This window comes from Triticum aestivum, chromosome 6D (genome assembly GCF_018294505.1).
Source record: "Triticum aestivum cultivar Chinese Spring chromosome 6D, IWGSC CS RefSeq v2.1, whole genome shotgun sequence".
In the NCBI taxonomy this organism is placed as follows: Eukaryota; Viridiplantae; Streptophyta; class Magnoliopsida; order Poales; family Poaceae; genus Triticum; species Triticum aestivum.
Window position 1 is genome coordinate 56278310 of NC_057811.1, and position 20723 is coordinate 56299032.

Here is a 20723-nt window from a genome sequence, read left to right on the forward strand (position 1 = left end):
CTGAGCATAAATAAATGAAGCGCTGGCGCCCTAAGTTATAGCATGCATGCTAGGTCGAGTCCCTTCCTTGGTTAGGGTTGATAGTGCTTAGCGGCGACTAACCCCTAGCCTAGAGGTCGAGTGCGCGTCTCTCTATTTCTTTTCTGTCCTCTTTTGGTTCGCATGGCACATGAGCGCTTCTGCTGAGCTACTTGGAAGAAAGGGCACGGGCCGGCGTCTCAACCCCGGCAAACCAAGGTTGCCGAGGGCTGCAAGTGCAAGGATCCAACCGTGGCGAGATGAGGTTGCCGGGGGCTGCAGATCCAGATAAGTCTTTTATCCCCTGTCATGCATTTCTTTATGAGCTGGGATATGTGAAACCTCGCTTTATTTCTAGGCCACTGTGCTCCCCTTTTCCATACCCAAGGATTATCTCCCGGGCCTGGATTTGGTTGTAGTCGCGGCGGCAAGGAAATAGAACGAGGAGCCTGAGCCCGCTTCATCCTTGCCTCCGCCAAGGGCGCGAGAATGGTCGAGCAAAGTGGGGGAACGGCAAGGCCTGTTGCCGGGTGGAAAACGTTTATCTTGAATAGTAACAAGGACTCGCTATTTGTCGTGGGCTCCATCCATGAAGAAAACCCCCGCCAAACACCCCTTTTTCATTAAAAACATCCCGTACAGGTACAGTTCATATGAGACAAAAAACATGTACAAGGGGGATTACAAGCTTTTGATTTAACGATGCCCGAGGGCATACAGATTAAAAAAGAGACAAGATGCCTGTAATCCCTTTCTTGTCCCTCTCCTCAGGAGGTAGGTCAAGGAGGCAAAAGGGCAAAAGGGGCGCCTAGGCGAGCTACGAGCAGCAGAAAGCACCAAGAGAACACCCCGGTGGCCGCCCACGGATGGGCCGGTGATGACGGTGCCGGGAAAGGAGCTGGAAGACGAGGCGGCAAGACCGGCAATATGCGATGAAGGCGTCAGTGCCCGCGTACTCTGAGTTGACAGCCTTGCCGCCCGCCCTCTTCCTCTTCCGCAGCCTCTCGACGCCAGCCGCCCAAGGAGACGGCCCCGAGAAGTTCAAGGAGCTAGCCCCTCCCCCGGCAAAACTCTGCCGGAGGAGCGGCCGGGTGCAGATGCTGCTGCTGCCGCACCCGCCCAGGCGCGGGGTGTCCGACGCCTAGTCGGACTCGTCCCCATCGTCTGCCCCGCTGTCCTCCTCATCGCTTTCGCTCGAGGAAGAGCTTCCGTCGTCAGAATCTCCGTCGGAGGAGCTCTCCATGCAGCACTTCAGGGGAGTCCCGAAATCTCCGAAGACCTTGACGGAGAGCAGGCCGTCCTCCATTAATTTGAAGTAGAGGACGAGCCCCGCCGTCAAGCTGTGGATGCGAGCGAACGTCTTCCATCCACGACGGAGGTACATGACCCGAGGAGCCGGGAAGTCGACGTCGACCCGCGTGCCCCCATTCCCGCAGCCCCTCATGTGCAATCTGAGGGATTGTGGCGGGTCACGCTCCATCTCCCGAGCGAACGGGGCAGGAACACGAAGACGGCGACGCGGAGGCCGGCGCAGCCTGATGAAGAACTCACGGGGCTGGTCTCCGACATGGCCTTCCATCGGAAAAAGCATCGTTGGCGGGGGCGAAGCCGGCGCGCCGCCCCGTCCTCCTCTTCCCCGAGCACCACGACCTCTGCCCCGGCCTCGCTCACGGCCTCGCCCCCTCCCCCTTCCCCTCGTGGCCGGCTCCACCACCGCGGGCTCAAGAGGAGGAGGGACGCGCTGTCGAGCAGCAACCCTCGCCGCCACCGTTGAGGGACCGGGATTCCCTCTCTCTATGGCAAGTGAGAGGAAGAAGCAGAAGCAGGAGGAGATAGATGACAGAAGAGTGTGGGATGCCATTTCCCCCTCCCCCTCCTTATAGAGGGGCGGGGTCGGGGCTCGGCCGCCCCGCTCGGCCAATCTAGCCACCAGGGGCGCAGGGAATCGAGACCGACCCGCTGCCCCAATTAGCGACGGCCCGGTTTCCCGTCTCCACCGCTTGCCACCCCAAGCGCATGAAGGACGCGTGGCGAACGTGCAGAATCAAGAGGGCGGGTGAAGCGACCTCTCCCCGCCCCGTGATCGTGGTGTGTGGACGCCTTGAAGACCGCGACCCGGCCCCGCGCAGTAAATGAGCCGCGCCTCCACGCCTCCCTCTTTTTATGGGGAAGACGCGAGCCGCCTCTTTACCCTGATGTGACGCATGCATGCAAAAACTGCCACACGCATGCCGCCCACGTCACGCGCACCCCTCCATGCTGCGCCACACCGCGCGCGGGGCATGGGACGCAGCACGCGAAAAGTTTTACCGCGGTAAAAACCGCCCCGCCTGCCCGCGCACCGCTTTGGGCCTGGCCCAACAACGTATCGCGCTTATGTGTGGCCCAGGCCCGGGGGCTCCTGTTGGTGTACAAACAAAGGGCGCGTCTTTGTACCCCTTTACCTGTGCACGGGCAGTCGGAGCCGCGCCCACGGCCACACCAAGCAGAGCAGGGAAGGTGAACCAAGGTAAAACCGAAGCCCGAGGCAGCCAGAGCAACGCCAAGACCAAGACTACAAAAAAGCAGAGGGGCGGAGCAGTTTCCCCCGGCAAGACCCTTGCCGGGGACGGCCTCAACAGCCCCGGCAAGACCCTTGCCGGGGCAGCGCGCCCAAATACCAACAGAGCGAGCCACCCTCGAGTCCACATCCCCAACACCATCGACCACGTTGGGCCAGGGCTCGGGAGGCACCTCTGTGGTGGCATGCAGATCTTTGTGAAGACAAGGAATACTCAAGATCAGATGAGGATTAGAAGACGACGACCCTCGGCAAGATCCTTGCCGAGGAAGGCCACTAGATCCCCGGCAAGGTCCTTGCCGGGGACGATAGCGCGCCACGGCAAGACCCTTGCCGGGCCACCCGGCAAGGCCCTCACCAAGGACGCCAGCAGGGCCACCGCCAGGCCTGTGCCAATCAAGTTTCCACAGCCGTTCGCATGCAGCTGCCAGCTCAACCAGCTGAGCAGGCGCCTGCGTGGCAACATGCAGCTCCCGGGCAACTCGACAAGCGCCTGCGTGGCGGCATGCAGATCTTCGTGGAGGCTCCACCATCGTGCCACCTCAGCTGCCTGCCTGCCTACATGGCACCGCATGCCTCACTGGCCAGGACGCGTGTCGAAGCGAGGAGGAGCGGCGACGGACGGGACGGGCCTCGCCCCCGTCCCCGATAAAGCTAGGGGACACCTCAGCAGCGCATTAAATGTGTCTTGTCCTGTAATACGAGCGATAAGCTCGCAATACCGTACGCCTTTCCACCTCCTATGTGCCACTGTGGCAGCCCCTTTCGACTATAAAAGGAGGCCCATTGCGTACTGTAGAGGGATTCGGCTCTTTGGGACCGCGCACCCCACCATAGCTAGTTCGAGAGCACAAGAACTTTCTGAAATACACCCACCAAAGCAGGACTAGGGTTTTATGCATCCTCGCGGCCCGAACCTGGGTAAACGATCCTTGTGCTGATTACTAATCCTGCCCTTCTCACAACCCTGCGCCCCGGCAACCGTAGTAGGGATTCTTGTGATCCCATAGGTGTCATTCCACACCGACACCATGCATCGCTTCAAAATCGAAATTGTATATTCGAAACTTGTGGATTGCAATTTTTAGTTCAAGCTAGTTCTTTCGGTTGGAAAACTTGAGCTAGTTTTAACTTGTAAGCAGGATAAGTCATGTAACATTTGCCATATGTAGATAACAGACTAAGAGGACATTCTAAATCTAGAAATGCCAAGCAGCAGCAATACATCACTAGGTCGGCATTACACTCAAAATTCATTACATATGTTGTTTCTTTGTTACGAAAAAACATCAACGTACTTGGCATATTAATAATCAAGCACCTAATGCAAGGATTATGACAACAAAGCAGGTTATTAATCTACGGAAGAAGTCACTAGCATAAGACATGATTGACTGTATGGATCAGTTGCCATATGAAATGCTGAATTTAACATTACTGGCTCCTTTCAGTTTATCAATTAAGCATGTGAATGCCCTCCCGGTTTATTAGTTCAGATAGTTTTGACCTGGCAATTATCACTTATCAGTGCCTCTTGTTTTTTTTTTTTTGAGACAATCAGTGCCCGCCCCGGGCCCCCAAAATCCAGGGGCCCCTCCCCAGACGCGCAGGTAGCCCATGGGCCATTGCCCAGAGAGGTAGGCGAGGGGGAGCAGCAACGCTTCGATCACGCAGAGGCAACCTTCATTCCTAAAAAAGAGGCGAACATTCCTTCGATCGGGCAAACGCTGCCTTCCTCCGATCCCTAATTGCCTGGATCGCTGGACGCGCACATCCTCGTGCATCTGCCGCCGGAGCCAGACGCCAGTTCAATGGCTTCACGTTCGAGCGCCAATTGTCTGATGATCGATGCCGATCCAATCTCTTCAGGTGCTCCGTATTGCAGTTACATATTCCCCACACAGGTATATTGCTAATTAAGTACGTATCTCTTAAGAAATTTACTTTAGCATACAGATTGCCTACTTTGCATTGTTCATTGAAAAAAAGGAGAGAGCGGCCTCTTTGTTTTCATTTACTAACTAAAATCACAATGTTTTTACAGTACCTTCACCACATGTATATTTCTTTTGGAAATATACATGTTCATTAGGGCATGTACAACGTGGCATATGAGCGAATGTGAGCGCTTTATAAATCTTGTATTCATTATTATTGCTGTATAATGTTTATATTAAGGGTCCCAAATTTTATTTCGCCCCGGGCCCCCAAAATCTCAGGACCGGCCCTGTCCATACTCTTCGGGGATATCCGCAGGCGGTGCTTCTTTGGAATGGGGAACATATCCCATGCGGACAAACTGATAGGATAATCCTGGTATGCAACACGAAGTAAACCGGGCATGCGCATTTTGTGCATCCATCACAGTCGATTCTTTGCATTTTGTAAGAACTAGTAGAGTGCCCGTGCGTTGCCACGGGCTCTTGAAAAAGTTTACAAGAGTTACATGTTAAATTTAACATGCACAAACAATATAACACAAACACAATTACTGAATAATTGAAGTCCATTTTGCAATGAAAATTGATAACAAAAAGAAAGACTAATGACATGTCCATGTAACCAACGGAGCGATGTTCCAGCTAAACATCTATTACAAAATTATCAATATCTAGATGATGCGCTTAAGAAATTCTTTAACAATATCAGGAAAGTTGCCTTTAGCTTCATTCCCACGGTGTTTTAGCAGGTACTCCCTCCGTTCGGAATTACTTGTCGTAGAAATGGATGTACCTAGACATTTTTTATAATAAAAACTGCTTCCTCAACTCATACCCATCCTGCACAAACAATATATGTAGTTAGTGTGCAAATTTCATGCCAAAGGTCTTAAAACATGTAACGGACAATACTCACCGCGCAAACCGGCTTGATCAATTCTGTACCGTTCCACCAGAGCATAAAATGAAAAACAAAATAGCTAGACACATTCCTGTAATATTTTAAATTAATAATGTAAAGAATATAGTGATAACAAAAATAAATGTTCATTTTATTATGAATTCATTACCCGTCTATACTCGTTGGAATACCAAACGGAAATAAACGTTGCCATTTATAAATATTGGAATTCCAACCAGGCAGCTTTATTTCGAGTGCTTCTTTGAAATCCCTTGCAAAAGTTTTAAATTTCAGTGCATGCCCCAAATTTTTACCCTCTGACGATTGTGATGTTTGAATAGGGTCCATAATATATATCCGACGTGCCTCTTTGTCGATCACGTACAAGATGTATCGGCCTATGGATGCATAGCAAAGATAAATCTACAAGTGGAGCTATTAAAAACAACAATAAACCATGATAACAATAAACAAAATACTTTACTTACCATGTTGCACGATGAGATGTTGTTGTTCATCCCAGGCCAACTATCAAATAACGTTGCCAACGTCTGGATAGTTTCCTTCTCGCAAAACTTCTGACCTCTTGTTGACTCTAGCATCATGGACTAAGTAAAAAAACTAAATATTGCTTCAGCATGTTAATACTAATGCCACATAAAATACAGAGTTATGATAAGTTACACAAAATCATAGATCCATGTAGTGTATATGAGGGTCTGTGAAATATATATATGATGAAATATAAATGATATTTTCTACTGCATAATATAATCATATATAATATCTGAAAAAATAAAAGTGAAACTAACACAACTATTTTCTCTATAAAAACATATTTGATCTTATTAGGAAAATATGTTGATTAAATAATTGTACTAACACAAAACTCCGTAATTTTTGTTTTATCTAATAGCATATATATTTTCTGTATTGCTTTATAAAACTCCGTAAATTTTTGGCTTCCAACGTCATTACCTTGGATCCCGTGTCCCTTGATTCTTTTTTAACGTCAACATTAGTCATGTTTATCTCTCTCATAATATGTCGAAAAAACATATAGAGAAATACAACTTCTGATAAAAACAATTATTTTTATGCATGTCTTCTAATTATATAAAATTCGATGAGTATTCAGTCCGGTACATGGTCCATCATTCTTACGTAGTGATTTCATCAATTGACATTTTCAAAGATCATCTAAAGCAATTAGAGCAACTCCGACGGGCCGACCCAAACGGACGGCGATTTCGTCCGCTTTTTGTCCGTTTGGGTCGGCCGCCTGCCCGGCGTCCGCCCTGTTTTTCATATTGGTCGGCAGCGCGCCCAACGCGCCGACCCATATGTGCAGGCGTGGCGAGCTGGCCGCCCAATTTTACAATGCATTCAACATATTGTGAAATGAAAATTTAACAAGCAAAATAGTTTAGCCACCCAAATAAATAGTATAGTTTTACAGGCCAAATAAAAATAAAAATGTTTCACATAGTTTTGCAAACGAATAAAAGAAGATACATCTATTGGTTGCCAACATGAGTCCACATATGCTCAACCAAATCATTTTGCAGTTGCACGTGAGTTTCCCAATCACGCATGTCTTCATGAAACTGAGTGAACTGCTCAAATGTTGCCGCTACTCCATGCTCAGGCACAACATTCTCACCCTGAAACTGAAAGCCTTGATCGTACAGATGTTTCGGGCGCTCGTCTTCTAGATCATATTGTGCATGATCACACAAGCAGTCATCACCTCCAATAGTTTCTGCGTGCTCCAAGTATTAGCAGGATACCGAACGATGCCCCATCGAGATTGCAAAACACCAAAGGCACGCTCGACATCCTTTCTAGCACTCTCTTGCTCTTGGGCAAATCTTTTCCTTTTCTCTCCGACAGGGTTGGGTATTGTCTTTACAATAGTGGTCCACTGAGGATAGATACCGTCACCCAAATAGTAACCTTTATCGTAGTTGTGGGCGTTGACAGTAAAGTTCACCGGTGGGCTGTTGCCTTCGGCAAGCCTAGCAAACACCGGCGAGCGCTGAAGCACGTTGATATCATTGTGTGATCCAGCCATGCCAAAGAAAGAGTGCCAGATCCAGAGATCTTGAGACGCCACGGCCTCTAGTATGACAGTGCAAGCCCTGACATGTCCCTTATACTGCCCTTGCCAAGCAGAAGGGCAGTTCTTCCACTCCCAGTGCATGCAGTCTATGCTGCCAAGCATCCCCGGGAAGCCCCTGCTAGCATTCATCGCCAACAAACGGGCTGTATCTTCAGCTGTCGGCTCTCTCAAGTACTCAGGGCCAAACACAGCAATCACAACCTTGCAAAACTTATACAGGGACTCTAGGCATGTAGACTCGCTCATACGGACGTACTCGTCAATGAGATCACCGGGCACTCCGTATGCAAGCATTCGGATGACGGCAGTGCATTTCTGATAAGAGGAGAAACCAATCTTGCCGATGACATCCTCTTTGCACTCGAAGTAGTCATCATAGCCAACCACTCCCTCTCTAATACGGTTGAAAACATGCCTACTCATACGGAACCGGCGGCGGAATTTGTGATGTTTGAACAACGGGTTTGTTGTATCAAAGTAGTCCTTCCAGAGAAGGAAATGCCCGCTCTCCCGGTTACGATTCAACGCCAGAAGGTGGCCCGGAATGGAGCCACGGAACAGCGGCCGCTGGTTGTTGAGGTGGTGATGGACCAACATGGCAGCCAATATCTCCTCCTCGTCGTCGGACGATGAATCGTCGGAGTCGCAAATGAAATTGTGGAAAAAGAACTCGTCGGCGGAGTCCATTTTCGTACCTTGGCAAACTGTCGAACAGCTTGCGGGCGTCGAAGAAGGAGATGGCCGGCGAGGGGAGACGCGGCGCCCACAGACCAGCTAGCTGCCCTGCCAGAGTCCGACGAGTGTGACGGCGTCCGACGAGTGTGCCGGTCGTATGTGGTGGGGGCGGCGAGGCGTCTTCTTGGTCGCGGGCGGCTGGGCGGTGGGGGAAGCAGCGGCGGGAACCTGTTTGCTCCCCGGCGGCAAAACGGCGGCGGCGGGCGACTGGGGGCAGGGGCGGCGTTGCTGGGCGGATGTGGAGGCGGCGGCAGCTAGAAGAGTCGCCGGCAAAAATGGGCGGCGGCGCCGGTAACGGAGGGGCGGGGGTGAGGGTTGCTTGTTGGCCGGGAGGAGGGGAGGCCAATGTGCCACAGACCAGCGGGCCCGGGGACAGGAGTAGGCGAGCGCGCGCGCGTCCGTCGCGTGTCCGCACCAACGCAAATCAGACTCAAAAAATGGGTCGGGAATGGGTCGCCCGCGAACGAAAAACGAACGCGCGTCCGTTTGGGTCGGCGCGTTGGGCCCCCTTTTCTGTCCGCGCCGACCCAAACGGACGGCCGCGGACGAAATGGGTCGCCCATTGGAGTTGCTCTTAGCTTTTATCTCCGATCTACAAAAGTTAACATATAAACAGATTTTATATAATTTTGTACTAACTTTGTACTAAGTTAACGACCCTTATTTTGAGATGAAGGGAGTACTAAAATTTTAAAATTAAAATAAGCTCATATACATTATATATTCATTGGTCAACTGCTAGATGCGTGCATCGACCCTTTTTAGTCGGAGTGAGTGGCATCGTTCTTTTTCTTAGACTGAATCGCATTGCAACTTTAATAAATTGTAGGCTAGCTAAGCTATAAATCACTTTTTAGTAATTATTCTTTAGAAATAACTTTTTAGGCTATGTGATATTTGTCATTGTATAAAAGAACACGTGGCATTTCTCTCATTGCAAACTGCTCTTTTTCCTCTGAAGCAAACACCGCTCATTTTCCTTGCATCTTAAAAAACCAATTCACTCTTAGGGCACAACGCTCACACCCACATCTCATTCTCCTGGTCTGCTTTCCCCGTCACGATTTCTCACTGTCACCTCCCCTCAACACCACAACAATCTGCCCGTGTCTTCCTCTCACCGCCATCTTCTCTCCCCTCTATGGTGGCCCTGGCCAATTCCCGGTGCTAAGGAGTGCACATCGTCGTAGCCAACTACTTAGGCCAAAAGGAGGAGTAACATTGACTTATTCAAGCGAAGGTAGCTGGGAGCAGAGGCAAGGCTGACGATGATATTGTTATGTTTATTCCCAGAATCTCACGGTCTAGCAAGAGAAACACGATTTATGTGTATATATACATTGAACATACAAGTACCAAAACGACATGGACTCTAATAGTCTTGAAACCTACCACACAGGCACGCGCACGCACGCACGTAAAAAAACAAGCATCCACATATACAAAACATGCAATCAGAAGAAAGAAGAATACATTGAGTGGCTTGAGAGGGTTTCGCATGGTGGCAGAGCTTCACAGTCAGGCAACAGTGCGGATGAACACCTCGCTCACAACCTATGGATTTGGCTTCTTAACGGCATGGCTAAGTACGCCAGTGCCTCAGACTTCGGCATGAGACGTCTGGGAAACAAGTTCACTCCAGCGAGATGTAGAGTTCTATAAAAAAAAGTATATTTCAGGATCTGGGGTTAGCAAATTTACTCCCAAATGATTAATACCATAGAAACATGAAGACGGATGCATGTCTGCTAATTTTAGCTATTATATCATATTAGTTGGATTAACATTACGTTGCTAAGATTATTAAATTAGCAGTGCACCCATGATGCTCTCACACAAAATTACACGCGTTCACTAAAAGAAGCATAGCGAACATTAGTCTGTATAAATGATTTAAATAAATTATACCTCAACCAGCCTTGTCGCGCTCTAGTGCTGCCGCCGCCCTCGTTCACCGTATAATCTACGGCCCAGGTCGTTCTGCCTGTGTAAGAGACACAAGACATAGGAGACATGAGGAATGGAAGTGAGAATCCATATGAGGTCAGAAAATCATTTATCTGTATCTTCAATGAGGCAAATCCCCCTTCTGAATTGACAACAATTATCAAACCTTGCAATGCACCCATGATGGGTTGGATGACAGATTTAGTCTATGAGATAGAACCTCTGCCAATCTTGTTACTTGGGTCATTATTCAGTAGTCAATATCTTACAAAAGGAAGAGAGGTGTGGTAGACATGGCGGAGGAATCTTAACATACACTTCCCGGGAAAAAATATTAGCACCATAGTTTAAATGTGTATAAAAAGGAGTCCTATTGTGCTTCGAAAAGGGAGTCCGATTTTAGAGTAATCCAAGTTATTCAAGAGATTAACAATGAAACAAACTTTGCAATTTGAGTATTTCCTAAATGAAGTGATATGTACATGCACCAAATATTTGTAAAGTTATGACTAAAGAAGGGAAACCGCTACATTGAGTACTCAAAGCTAACGGAAGGAAGCCACATGATCGGGTATTTGAGGCATGCAATGTAAAACCTTAACCGGGATCAACTGCAATTGGGCAAACATACACTCAACACAACCTGGAACGCTCTGAAACAGAAGTTTAATATAGCAGTCAGCAACCGCGTATGCAAGGAAATACTGCAAGGAAATACCTTCGTGATTGTCAGAGATGGAAAGGTGTTGGGCAAGATGCACGGCTAGTTCGTGAGATAGACTTTGCGCCCTTAGGCTCCAGCATGGTGAAGTGGACCACACCTCCCGTATCCACCACGAAATCGATCTATGGCACGTACTCCTTCATTCTTCTGGGCCTAGAGAACCTGACACCGTTGATGTAGCTTGCTGATCCAAGACCAAACACGTAGAATGGCCGGTTTGCCCAATACGTTGTGTTGTGGTTGCACTCGTAAACATAATTGCAGTAGCTACTGATCTCATAGTGTTCATATCCTGCTTCTGAAAGGCGTTTCGAAGCCATCTTGTAGAAGTTCGCAGAGTCTCATTTGGGAGGAAATACACCAGACGTATAGCTGCGACATTAAAATGGAAGGAATGAGATCAGCACTAGTATTCAGTATGACACATTTACATAGGAAGATCACTTGATTCTTAATAGTACTCCCTCCGTTTCTAAATATAAGTCTTTTTAGATATTCCACTACAAAAAGGATGTATGTATACATATTTTATAGAGTAGATTCACTCATTTCGCTCCGTATGTAGTCCATAGTGGAATCTCTAAAAAGACTTATATTTCGGAACGGAGGAAGTACACAAATTTCACTGCAAATTAATGTGTTATAATTTTTTTAGAAACTTGGTCTTACACGGTAGTAGTATATTGCAATTGGTTGTGTAATACCTCCAAAAAATTCAGTTAAGCCCTTTAACTTCGCAACTATCAGCAGCACATATTTGTAGTACTTTTTTTTACCATAGCAGCCACAAAATAGAATAATGTGTACCTTCCCGAGCTCGTGTATCCATCTATTTGATTAAGGAGATCCATCAACTCTGTTGTATTTCACGATCTGCTCTAGTGCCCTTACAGAATCTTAGGCCACCAATGGCATCAGTTTCATCCATGAAAACAATACATGGCTACACAAAATGATAAAAAAAGATAACATTAATGAATGACATTATTACAAAATACACCAAATTTTATCTTCAAGAGAAACAAAAATAGAATTTAAAATGTGCATAACAACTTAAAATGTGAAGACCATTTGCATGGCTTTTTTCGCGAAGTAGATCTAGAGTTCAGGTGCTTGGTATTGCAGACTGCTAGTTTCTTACTATGTTCCTCTACAGAATGGACTTTCTACAACTACTAAATACATGTTATTCTAACGACTGAAGCAAACATAATATATTTGGCCATGAGGCATTTGATGCTCACGAGCATAGTTAACGACTGAAGCAAACATAATATACTTTAGTGATCTAAATGCTCTTTTGTTTCTTTACAGAGGGGGTACCTTATAAGATAGATGCTTTTACCAATATATATTTTCAACCATAGCAGTTGATACAATCTACATTAGCAAAAAACATTAGTTCAAAATAATACATTAATGATTCCAAATAAAAGGATGATAGCAATGGCTCTATCAAGCGATGCCGTCCTCGTTCCAAGTAGGCAAAAGAGCAGAACACCCCTTGAATGAGTATAGTAGTTAGTACATCTCAAGATGATGATATCTGCATCATTGTCGTGCGTATTCAAGAAAAGAAATGCCAGTTGCTTTAAAATAAGGGTTCATTGAAACAACTAATATAACAACCTTTCTATATATAGCTAGTGAATGAAATAAAGACTTGCATTGTTTGGACATCAACATCACAGAAGTAATTTCATCAAGATAGAAGAGAGGAAATAGTCCTGCACCAATTTACCTGCTTTCAAGAAACATCCGGTTGTGAGGGGTACATTAGAAGGTTCATTCTCATGGGTAAACACAACACATCGTGTGACCTTGTTATGCAGGAGGTTCCAGAGCTCCTCTGTACACTTCTAACCTCAAGCACCTGGGTAATTTTCTCACAACAACCGCTGTTCGAGCGACCATCCAGTGCCTTCCCAGGCATTTGCGTTGCAGACAATACCTATTTGCTGTAAAAAGACATCTCAGTCAATGTTGTGATTTAGTCAGTCAACATACCAAGACAACAAACATGAAGATCGTAAAGAAGTTTTGTTTAAATCAATAAATCCTTATTACAAACAGGAGCAAGCTAGATAAATCCTTATTACTTTCCACAAGCAACGTTGTCAATGACACATATAGGAGCAAGCTATATCACAAATTATTCTCAGGAGCTAGTTAAATGCCCGTGCGTTGCCATGGGCAAGAATGCAAGTAAATATTTCAAATGCCAGTGGCAACGCACCTACCAATACAGCGGCCTGCAGATGAGGCCCACACTACAATCCCATAAAGAATTAATAGCCCAAGGTATTATTGTCAGTTCGCAACTCACGTCACAGATTTACGAATTCCTCATGACTTTCAGTAGTGCATCCTCGTCAAGTGAAGCTCTAAATACTCCAAGTATTCCTTATATTTGAGTAATTGTATATATGATAAAATTGTTCATAGACTTAGAAGGATAGTTGCTAGAGTGCAAAATCAAGGCTGCTTAGTGCCGTCTATGTAACAACCCTCTTCCGAGATGCTATCATTTTACAAACTTTGATTGGATTAATAACCGAGGGACAAGAACTTTTTTGATGGAAAAAAAAATGTAATATAATGGTCAATGCTTACCTTGGTCACGCACCCTCATACAAAACTGTAGCACCTTCACTTCTTGTTGTTCAGATAAACTTCTTAGACTTTTCATAATTAAATAAGAAAAATGGTGGCATAATAATATGTATTGACTACTGAGTCGCATCTTGAAGCAGTGTGATCTAAAGACATGCAGATGTGAATACTGAATTCCACATGCAAATGCAAGTAGTTTCTAGGGAAATTCTTTCTACACCTGATGTTAACAACTTCACAAAAATGTACATATTTGCGACCAAACATCAAAAGTGTAGTAGGTTCCATTTGAGTTACATACCCTTCACTGACAAGTGACCCATGTCTGCAATCTTCAATGGATTTGAGATTTTTATATTCTTTGCCCATTCAACCAGTCAATCTAAAAACCGATCTGCAATTTTCTCATGTGTAGCCATGTGGGTGTGAATCATATCAGGACTGCAATGAAAGCAAAGTGAATCACAATATGTAACTGAATTCAAATGGCATAACCTGACAAACACGAGTTCTAGCATTCACCGACAAAATGCTGATAAGTAATCCCGTACCTAAATGTTCAGAACCTTTACAGTAAGCCAAAACGGCCCACAAATCTCAAGGATCATAACAGATTTAAAAAACGGTTAAGGGCAGACGGCACACACCTGCACAATAGCGGCCTGATGCACTGCTGGCGGTGATGTAGGGCACATCAAGGAGGAGAGAGTAGTTGCAACTGCAAAGATATATTATCTAGGAGGAAATTTAACCGTTGTAACACTACTAAAGAAAATCCACTCGCAGTTCAAATTATGAATTGCTAGCATAGGATTATTTGTCCAATCACGCAGCTCGGTACAATATCATGGCTGCAGAATACCAATCCAAAAGCAGTAGGGAGGTGTATATATCTTTCAAGGAGAATATATCTAGACCCAAATAGGAAATTGTACCCCTCAGATATGGACTTTTTAGGCTGTACAGCTAGATAATCCACACTGCTATTTTTTATCTATATAGGAAACAACAAAACAAAATTGTACAAAAGGGTTGTATAGGAAGAGAGGAAACAAACTAATTAAATAAAAATATTGAAAGGGAAGAAAAGAAAATCCTAGATGAAGTAAACAAACCCCTGAAAGAGGAAAGACACTCTTTAAGAATGTCAACGCTTTCTTATATCATCTACTTACCTTGACAAAACACGGAAAACTGCATCAGACTGGTAATGGTAGAAATGCTAGCAGATCATTTAATGTCAGATATTTGACATTGGGAGATACTAATGCTACTTCGCAGTGGCACATGAAAAAAATATCAAACTGTTTGCTCCTAACAAATGCATCAAGAAATTCACATACGCATAGCTAGACAGTGTATATCATGTACGTGTCCAACGTTCCACTTACAAGCACTCCACGGATTGGCCACACTGCAATATTGAATGTCGTGATGAAGCATCAGAACAGCTTGAATAATCAGACCAGAAAATCAAAAGAGAATGAAAAGAAAGGAATCAGCTAACTGATTTATAGGCACCAAACTTTTAAGATTGGTGGATAAATCTCAACTGCTATCAAGAAAAGGTTGGCACACCCAACCAGAAGGACCTCCAGGAGAACAACACACAACACAACGTCTGAAAATCAGGAACTTGCAGATCAGAGGTCCCTCGCGACTGACCTGGTGAATCGGGGGAAGATGTACATGAATTGTAGGAGGGACAAGGAGAGGACTGTGGCATGGGCCAACGACAGAGGATTCAACGGAGTTCCGATCCGCAGTATGTCAGCCCGAGAGACGAACCTGACGGCGGCGGCGAATCGTTGGGTCGCCCACCGGCCCGCGTCGGTGACCTCAGACCGTCGCTGGTGGGTGGTCGCGGAGGTCGTGCATGTAGGATCGGTGAAGGAAGATCTGGAGGGTGCTGATCTCCATTGCCGCTAGCGAGATGGAGAGAGAGGAGGAGTGCGGTGACGAACACGGTTTCTGTTGTGAACCGACGGCGACCGGAAGGTCCTCAACGAAGGCGCCGACGCCTCCTCTAGGGCCTTGGCGCCGGCAAAAGGATCTGCCTTGGCGGCTAGGGCGTGATTTCCGTCGACGTAGCGACGATCCCCGATGGCGGCTGTGGCGAGGGTCCTCGCTCCCAGGCAGATTCGTCTGGTTTTTTTCTCGTGCGATTTTTTGTTCGTGCGAAGGGGCATCGCTACGCATGGTTGTCCGCTTTTCTTTTACCGCTGATCGGACCGGGAGAGGTGGGAGTAGGACGAAAAGAAACCAGCGAAAAAAACCCGGACAAAAAAGGTGGGACGAAAATAAACCTGGAACGGAGACTACCAACTGAGACATCAGGAGTAGAGATGATCTTGGATGTCCGCACATCCTGGATTCCCGCTGCCTCCCAAGCCGCACCCATGGCCATGCAAGGAGATCATGTACGTTGGCCATGTATATGCATTAGCCAAGGCGTTCATGCGTGCATCGAGTATCACATACTAGTTTGCTCCAGCGTTGTCTAGCCGTAGCTAGTAACACTACTCGACCCAACTGATGAATGTAGTTAGCTAGTAGAGGCTTCGATGAATATGGCTGCCCAGTTTGGATTCCAAAGCTCTATCTCCATCTGGTCACATATATGGAGATACCACCATCAATGCAATTAATTACTAACTCACCAGTAGTACCGTATAGTCTTTTTTTTTGAAAGAAAGTAGTACCGTATAGTAGTTGTTAGCAATTGAGTTGCATGCTGGTATATAGCGTCCTCTGCGAGTCATCTACTTCCTTCGTTTTTATTTACTTCGCACATTAGCTTTGATTTAAGCCAAACTTTATAAAGTTTGATCAAGTTTATCGAAAATAATCTAAACTTTCATAATAAAAGATATATGTGATGTGACAATATATTGAATGATGATTTTAATAGTATTGATTTGGTATTGTGGATGTTAATTTCTTTTTTGTACAAACTTGGTCAAAGTGTAGAAAGTTTGACCTGAGACAAATATATGTGAAGTAAATAATAACAAAGGGAGTACTTGCATGCATGTAGCTTGGTCATACCAAAGTCCGGTAGCCTCTAAACCTAAAATAAGTTTTTCCTTCTCGTGGAGGGCCTAATCAGAAACTTCGGAATTAAATATGTTAAAGATCCTTAATGCTGCAAAGTGCAGCTGCGCTATTTGGTTATTTCCAGCGCACGCCCTAGGCGACAAAAGTCGTTCAACGCGTTATCCAGTGGGTAGTGTAAAGAATACCTATGCGCATGCATATGCCGACGTCACCTATTTATTGCGTTTCAATTTTTTTTAAAGCTACAACTTTTGAACCGAGTGTCAGAACGAAGAACCGTTTTCACCACTAGGTTCGTCGTGACGAGCTCTTCAAAACTAGATCCAATATGAATATGTTTTGATGATTTTTTTCAAAAGCAACTTTGATGCTAGATGAAGCAACTTTAGTGCTAAACATGAGCAACTCTGATGCTAGATGAATTGCACCGTCTGTATAACTAACTTCACCTAGTAGCCACCTAGTTAGTTGTGTGCAACAGTATAATAGGTGGTCACTATGATTTCTAAGTTGCATACATCGAAAAATAAGTTGTGGATTGTTTAGTTGCCTATCATACTGCGAAAGTTTCTTGCCGTAGAGTGGAAACTTGTCTAACATGGCTTCTAAGTTGTCTACCCCAGAGACCAGGTTGCCCTTTCACTACGAAGTTGCCTACGAGTGATCTTCAATTTCCTACAATACTACGAAAATTGTCCATCAAGAGACCTAAGTTGCCTACATATCAGAAAAAAATTGTGGGATCTAAGTCATCTATCATGATTTCAAATTTTGAACTATGTGGGGATGGGTGGTATGAGATCCATGTGCTTTCCTTTTCTAGGGGAGTCTGCGTGCCAATGCTACTGAGCACACGGGTGTTAGCTAGCCAGGTCGTGACGAGCTCTTCAAAAGTAAACCCACATGAATATGTTTTGATAATTTTTCTTTCTTTCAGAAAGCAACTTAAACGCTAGATGAGACAACTTTAGTGCTAAACAGAAGCAACTCCACTCCAATTTAAAGTAACTAATTACCAACAGTGAGCAACTAACTAGTAATAGAGAATAACTTTGAACAGAGGTAGACAACATCATATCACCTTTATAAGCAACTTTCTTTCTACGAGAGACAACTTTAGTGCTAAAAATAGGCAACTTCACTACACTTTCTGTCCTAATTAATTTTTTTCTAACATTCTCCCAACTTCCTCACTGGCACTTCTAAGTTGCATATTGTTCATGCTTGTACGTCGTTGTTTCTAAACTGCCTATAATACTATGAAGTCGCCTACCATTGATACTCTTGTGTGTGCTATTGCTAACTATGATAGGCAACTTTGTGGTCCATTTTGGCAACTTTAGAGTGTTTGCAGGCAACTTAGAAAAACAATGATAAACCACTTCACAATATTGTAGGCAACTATTTTTGCAAAGTTAGGCAACTGAGCAGCAATGATAGGCAACTAATTACTAATAGTAGGCAACTAGGCATCAATGGTAGGCAATTTACAATATTTATAGGCAACTGAAAATCAATTGTAGGCAACTGACTATCAAACAATAGGCAAATGAGCAACCATGATAGGCGAGTTGGGATAATGTTAGTAAAATTCACAGGTACACATAGTGCAGTGAAGTTGTTTTGTATGTAGCACTAAAGGGGCCTTATGTTTTGTGTGGTTTTTCTTGTTTTTACGCAAATAAACCCAATAGGCAGTCCTACTAGGCCAAAGATAAGAAGTTGCTTCCCTATAGCACGATAGTTGCCTCCTTCGCACCCAAATTTTCCCACAAAAAAGTATCAATTTGCCCACAATCAACCATACAGTTGCCTAAAACAAAGTATCCAGTTGCCCACAATCAACAAATAGTTTGCCTAAAACCATGTATCCAGTTGCCCAATCCTCACGAACATAAACATTTACCAAGACCATTATTTGGTAAATATCTAAAGTTTTTAGATACCTGTAATTAAGTTTCATAGAGGTGGAGTCAAGATTTTCCTCTCCTCGGGTGGGATCCCTTGGTGCGACCGTAGAGGGGAGCGGGTGGAACTGGTTAAGTTTCCTAGCTGGAGATATGTGGCACATGAATATGTGTGTGTGCGCGCGCGCGTGCGTGTGTGTGTGTTTTTCCCTCTGCTAGTGCCTAGTTGCCTAACAAAAACTATGGAGTTGTTCAGGCTTGGACTGCACAAGAGTTGCCTGGTGAACTTAGTCTTTTCTATATGTGGCCGCTTTATCTAGATACCAAGTCAGCCTGAGACTACAAAAGAGTTGTCTGGTGAATGCATTGGAGTTACACAAAAATACCCCAAAACTTGCTGGCTTTTTAATGTACAACTCCAGTGCATATAAGTCACATAGTTGTTTTATTTTCGACCCCCAACGGGCTCTATTGGGTGAACTTAGTCTTTTCTATATGTGGTTGCGTTTATCAATATTCGAAGTTGTTGTTGCTACCTCCTTGTTACAACAGAAATTGTTGACGCAGGGGGAAAACATCTCCTCCTTACGCGACATCTAGTTTTGGACGCCGTGTTTGCTCGGGAGGGCAGAGAGGGCATCGTCAAACAGCGGTCGGAGGTTGACCGTTGGGTTGGCATCTCCATTTGTAGTGTAGACTCTTTGTCCATCGCGGGGGCCTCGGCTAGGAGGGGCAGATTTTGCTCCTCTTGTCATCTGAGGTGATGGGATCCGGCTTGATGTCGAAGGGAGCAATCGACGCCGAGGGGCCCTGAGAACGCCCCCTCCTCGACCGGCTTGGAGGATTTCGGACGTACGAACTTGTGCAAACAAATTCGGTGACCGTCATTGGTTGGTTAAAAGTGTCTAGAGAGGTCGGTCCCGACATTTGGGGCGATTTGGTGATCCGCGATGGATTTGTCTTTATGGTAGGCGACTTATAGGTGAAGCTAGTCAATTGGTAGTCATGATAACCAACTTAGAAGGATCCTTTGCTAATAGGTAGTCATACTACGGGAAACAAGAGTTGCTTTTTGAGAGCATTAAAGTGGCCTCTGTAGCACACAAAGTTGCTCCAGAAAAAAAGTTCGTCGTAACCTACTCATCTGGGATCTAGTTTTGAAGAACTCGTCGTGAGAAACACAAAGGTGAAAACGGATCTGAATTTTGACACTCAAATCAAAAGTTATGACGTTGAAGGTTTTTGATCCCCTATATAAATGCAGGTGGGATATATAGCGTGAGCACATGGACCTCACGCTTTCCTTTTTGGTGCAATAGAAGAGGACCTGATGCTTTCGTTTCTTTAAAAGGAATGTGTGCTCAATCTGAAGAACGAGCGCACGGGCGCCGGCTAGCTAGGTCCGTTAAAGATATCTCTATAAAAACAAACGCGAGTTGAAGATTTGTTCAACTGCAACGTCCTTGTATAGAAGTCAAGACACATCGATGAACAACTATTAGGAACATATGACCGTTGAGGAGCACGCTCTGGCCCACTACGCTCCTTGCCACCATGCCCAGCGCGTCGCCAGCGGATCTGGGTAGGAAGAACCCGAGGCCGACGTGCGGCGGGCCAGGGCTGCGGGCGGTGGCGGGTGGCGGCACAGGGACATGCTCGGCGGCTGCAGGATGGCTGTTTTGGGTCTTGGCAGAGGCAAGCGAGGAGGAGTCTAATGATGGCGATTCCGAGGAAGAGGAATCGAGATCTGATGCGTCTCGTCGTCGTTGGCAGTGTAGGACGCATCTGGTGGCTTGCCTGGCGTCGGGACGGCGCGCGGATGCACCACATGTGGAGACGACGGGCGCCCTGGTTGGGCTTGCGTCACGCTTGGCCGGGGGAGATTCGGTGGAGGCAGCGAGGGGCGATGCAGGGTGCAGCAAATAGCCTGGGGTACTGTGGATGTCGATGGGAGCTCGGGTGTGCATCCCCGTGAACAGAGAGAGGTCTGGGGATGGCTGGGTTCACCAACGACGGCGCAAATCGTCTTGGGCAAATTGGTTGAAGGCTGCAAATGCTGCCGGGAGACAACATATTGGTCCATAGTACTCGAACTTAAGCCACTACGAAACCCAATGCATGATAATTTTTTTGGCATAATCCCGTCACGAGATAACAAAAGTTTTAGCAAGCAATAATTAAAGTAAAGTGCTTGAGAGT

General features: G+C 45.8%; 1 protein-coding gene and 1 long non-coding RNA gene across 3 annotated transcripts in view; one reads left to right on the forward strand and one right to left on the reverse strand.

Moving 5' to 3' along the window:
* The first annotated feature begins 4236 nt into the window (after positions 1-4236).
* Positions 4237-20723, forward strand: part of LOC123143500 (uncharacterized) — a 28749-nt gene continuing 12262 nt past the window's right edge. Inside the window, exon 1 of the mRNA XM_044562441.1 lies at positions 4237-4482. Coding sequence (XP_044418376.1) covers positions 4427-4482 — 56 coding nt within the window. The 5' untranslated portion in view covers positions 4237-4426. The remainder of the gene's footprint in view (positions 4483-20723) is intronic.
* On the reverse strand, positions 9554-15917 carry LOC123143501 (uncharacterized). 2 transcript variants are annotated; one of them, XR_006470878.1, is made up of 8 exons: positions 15349-15917; positions 14208-15225; positions 13862-14001; positions 12689-12905; positions 11755-11890; positions 10942-11319; positions 10185-10260; positions 9554-9932 (listed from the first exon to the last, which is right to left on the reverse strand). It is a non-coding gene; the product is annotated as an uncharacterized lncRNA (long non-coding RNA). The 2 variants fall into 2 exon arrangements; XR_006470877.1 differs by having other exon boundaries at positions 14208-15908.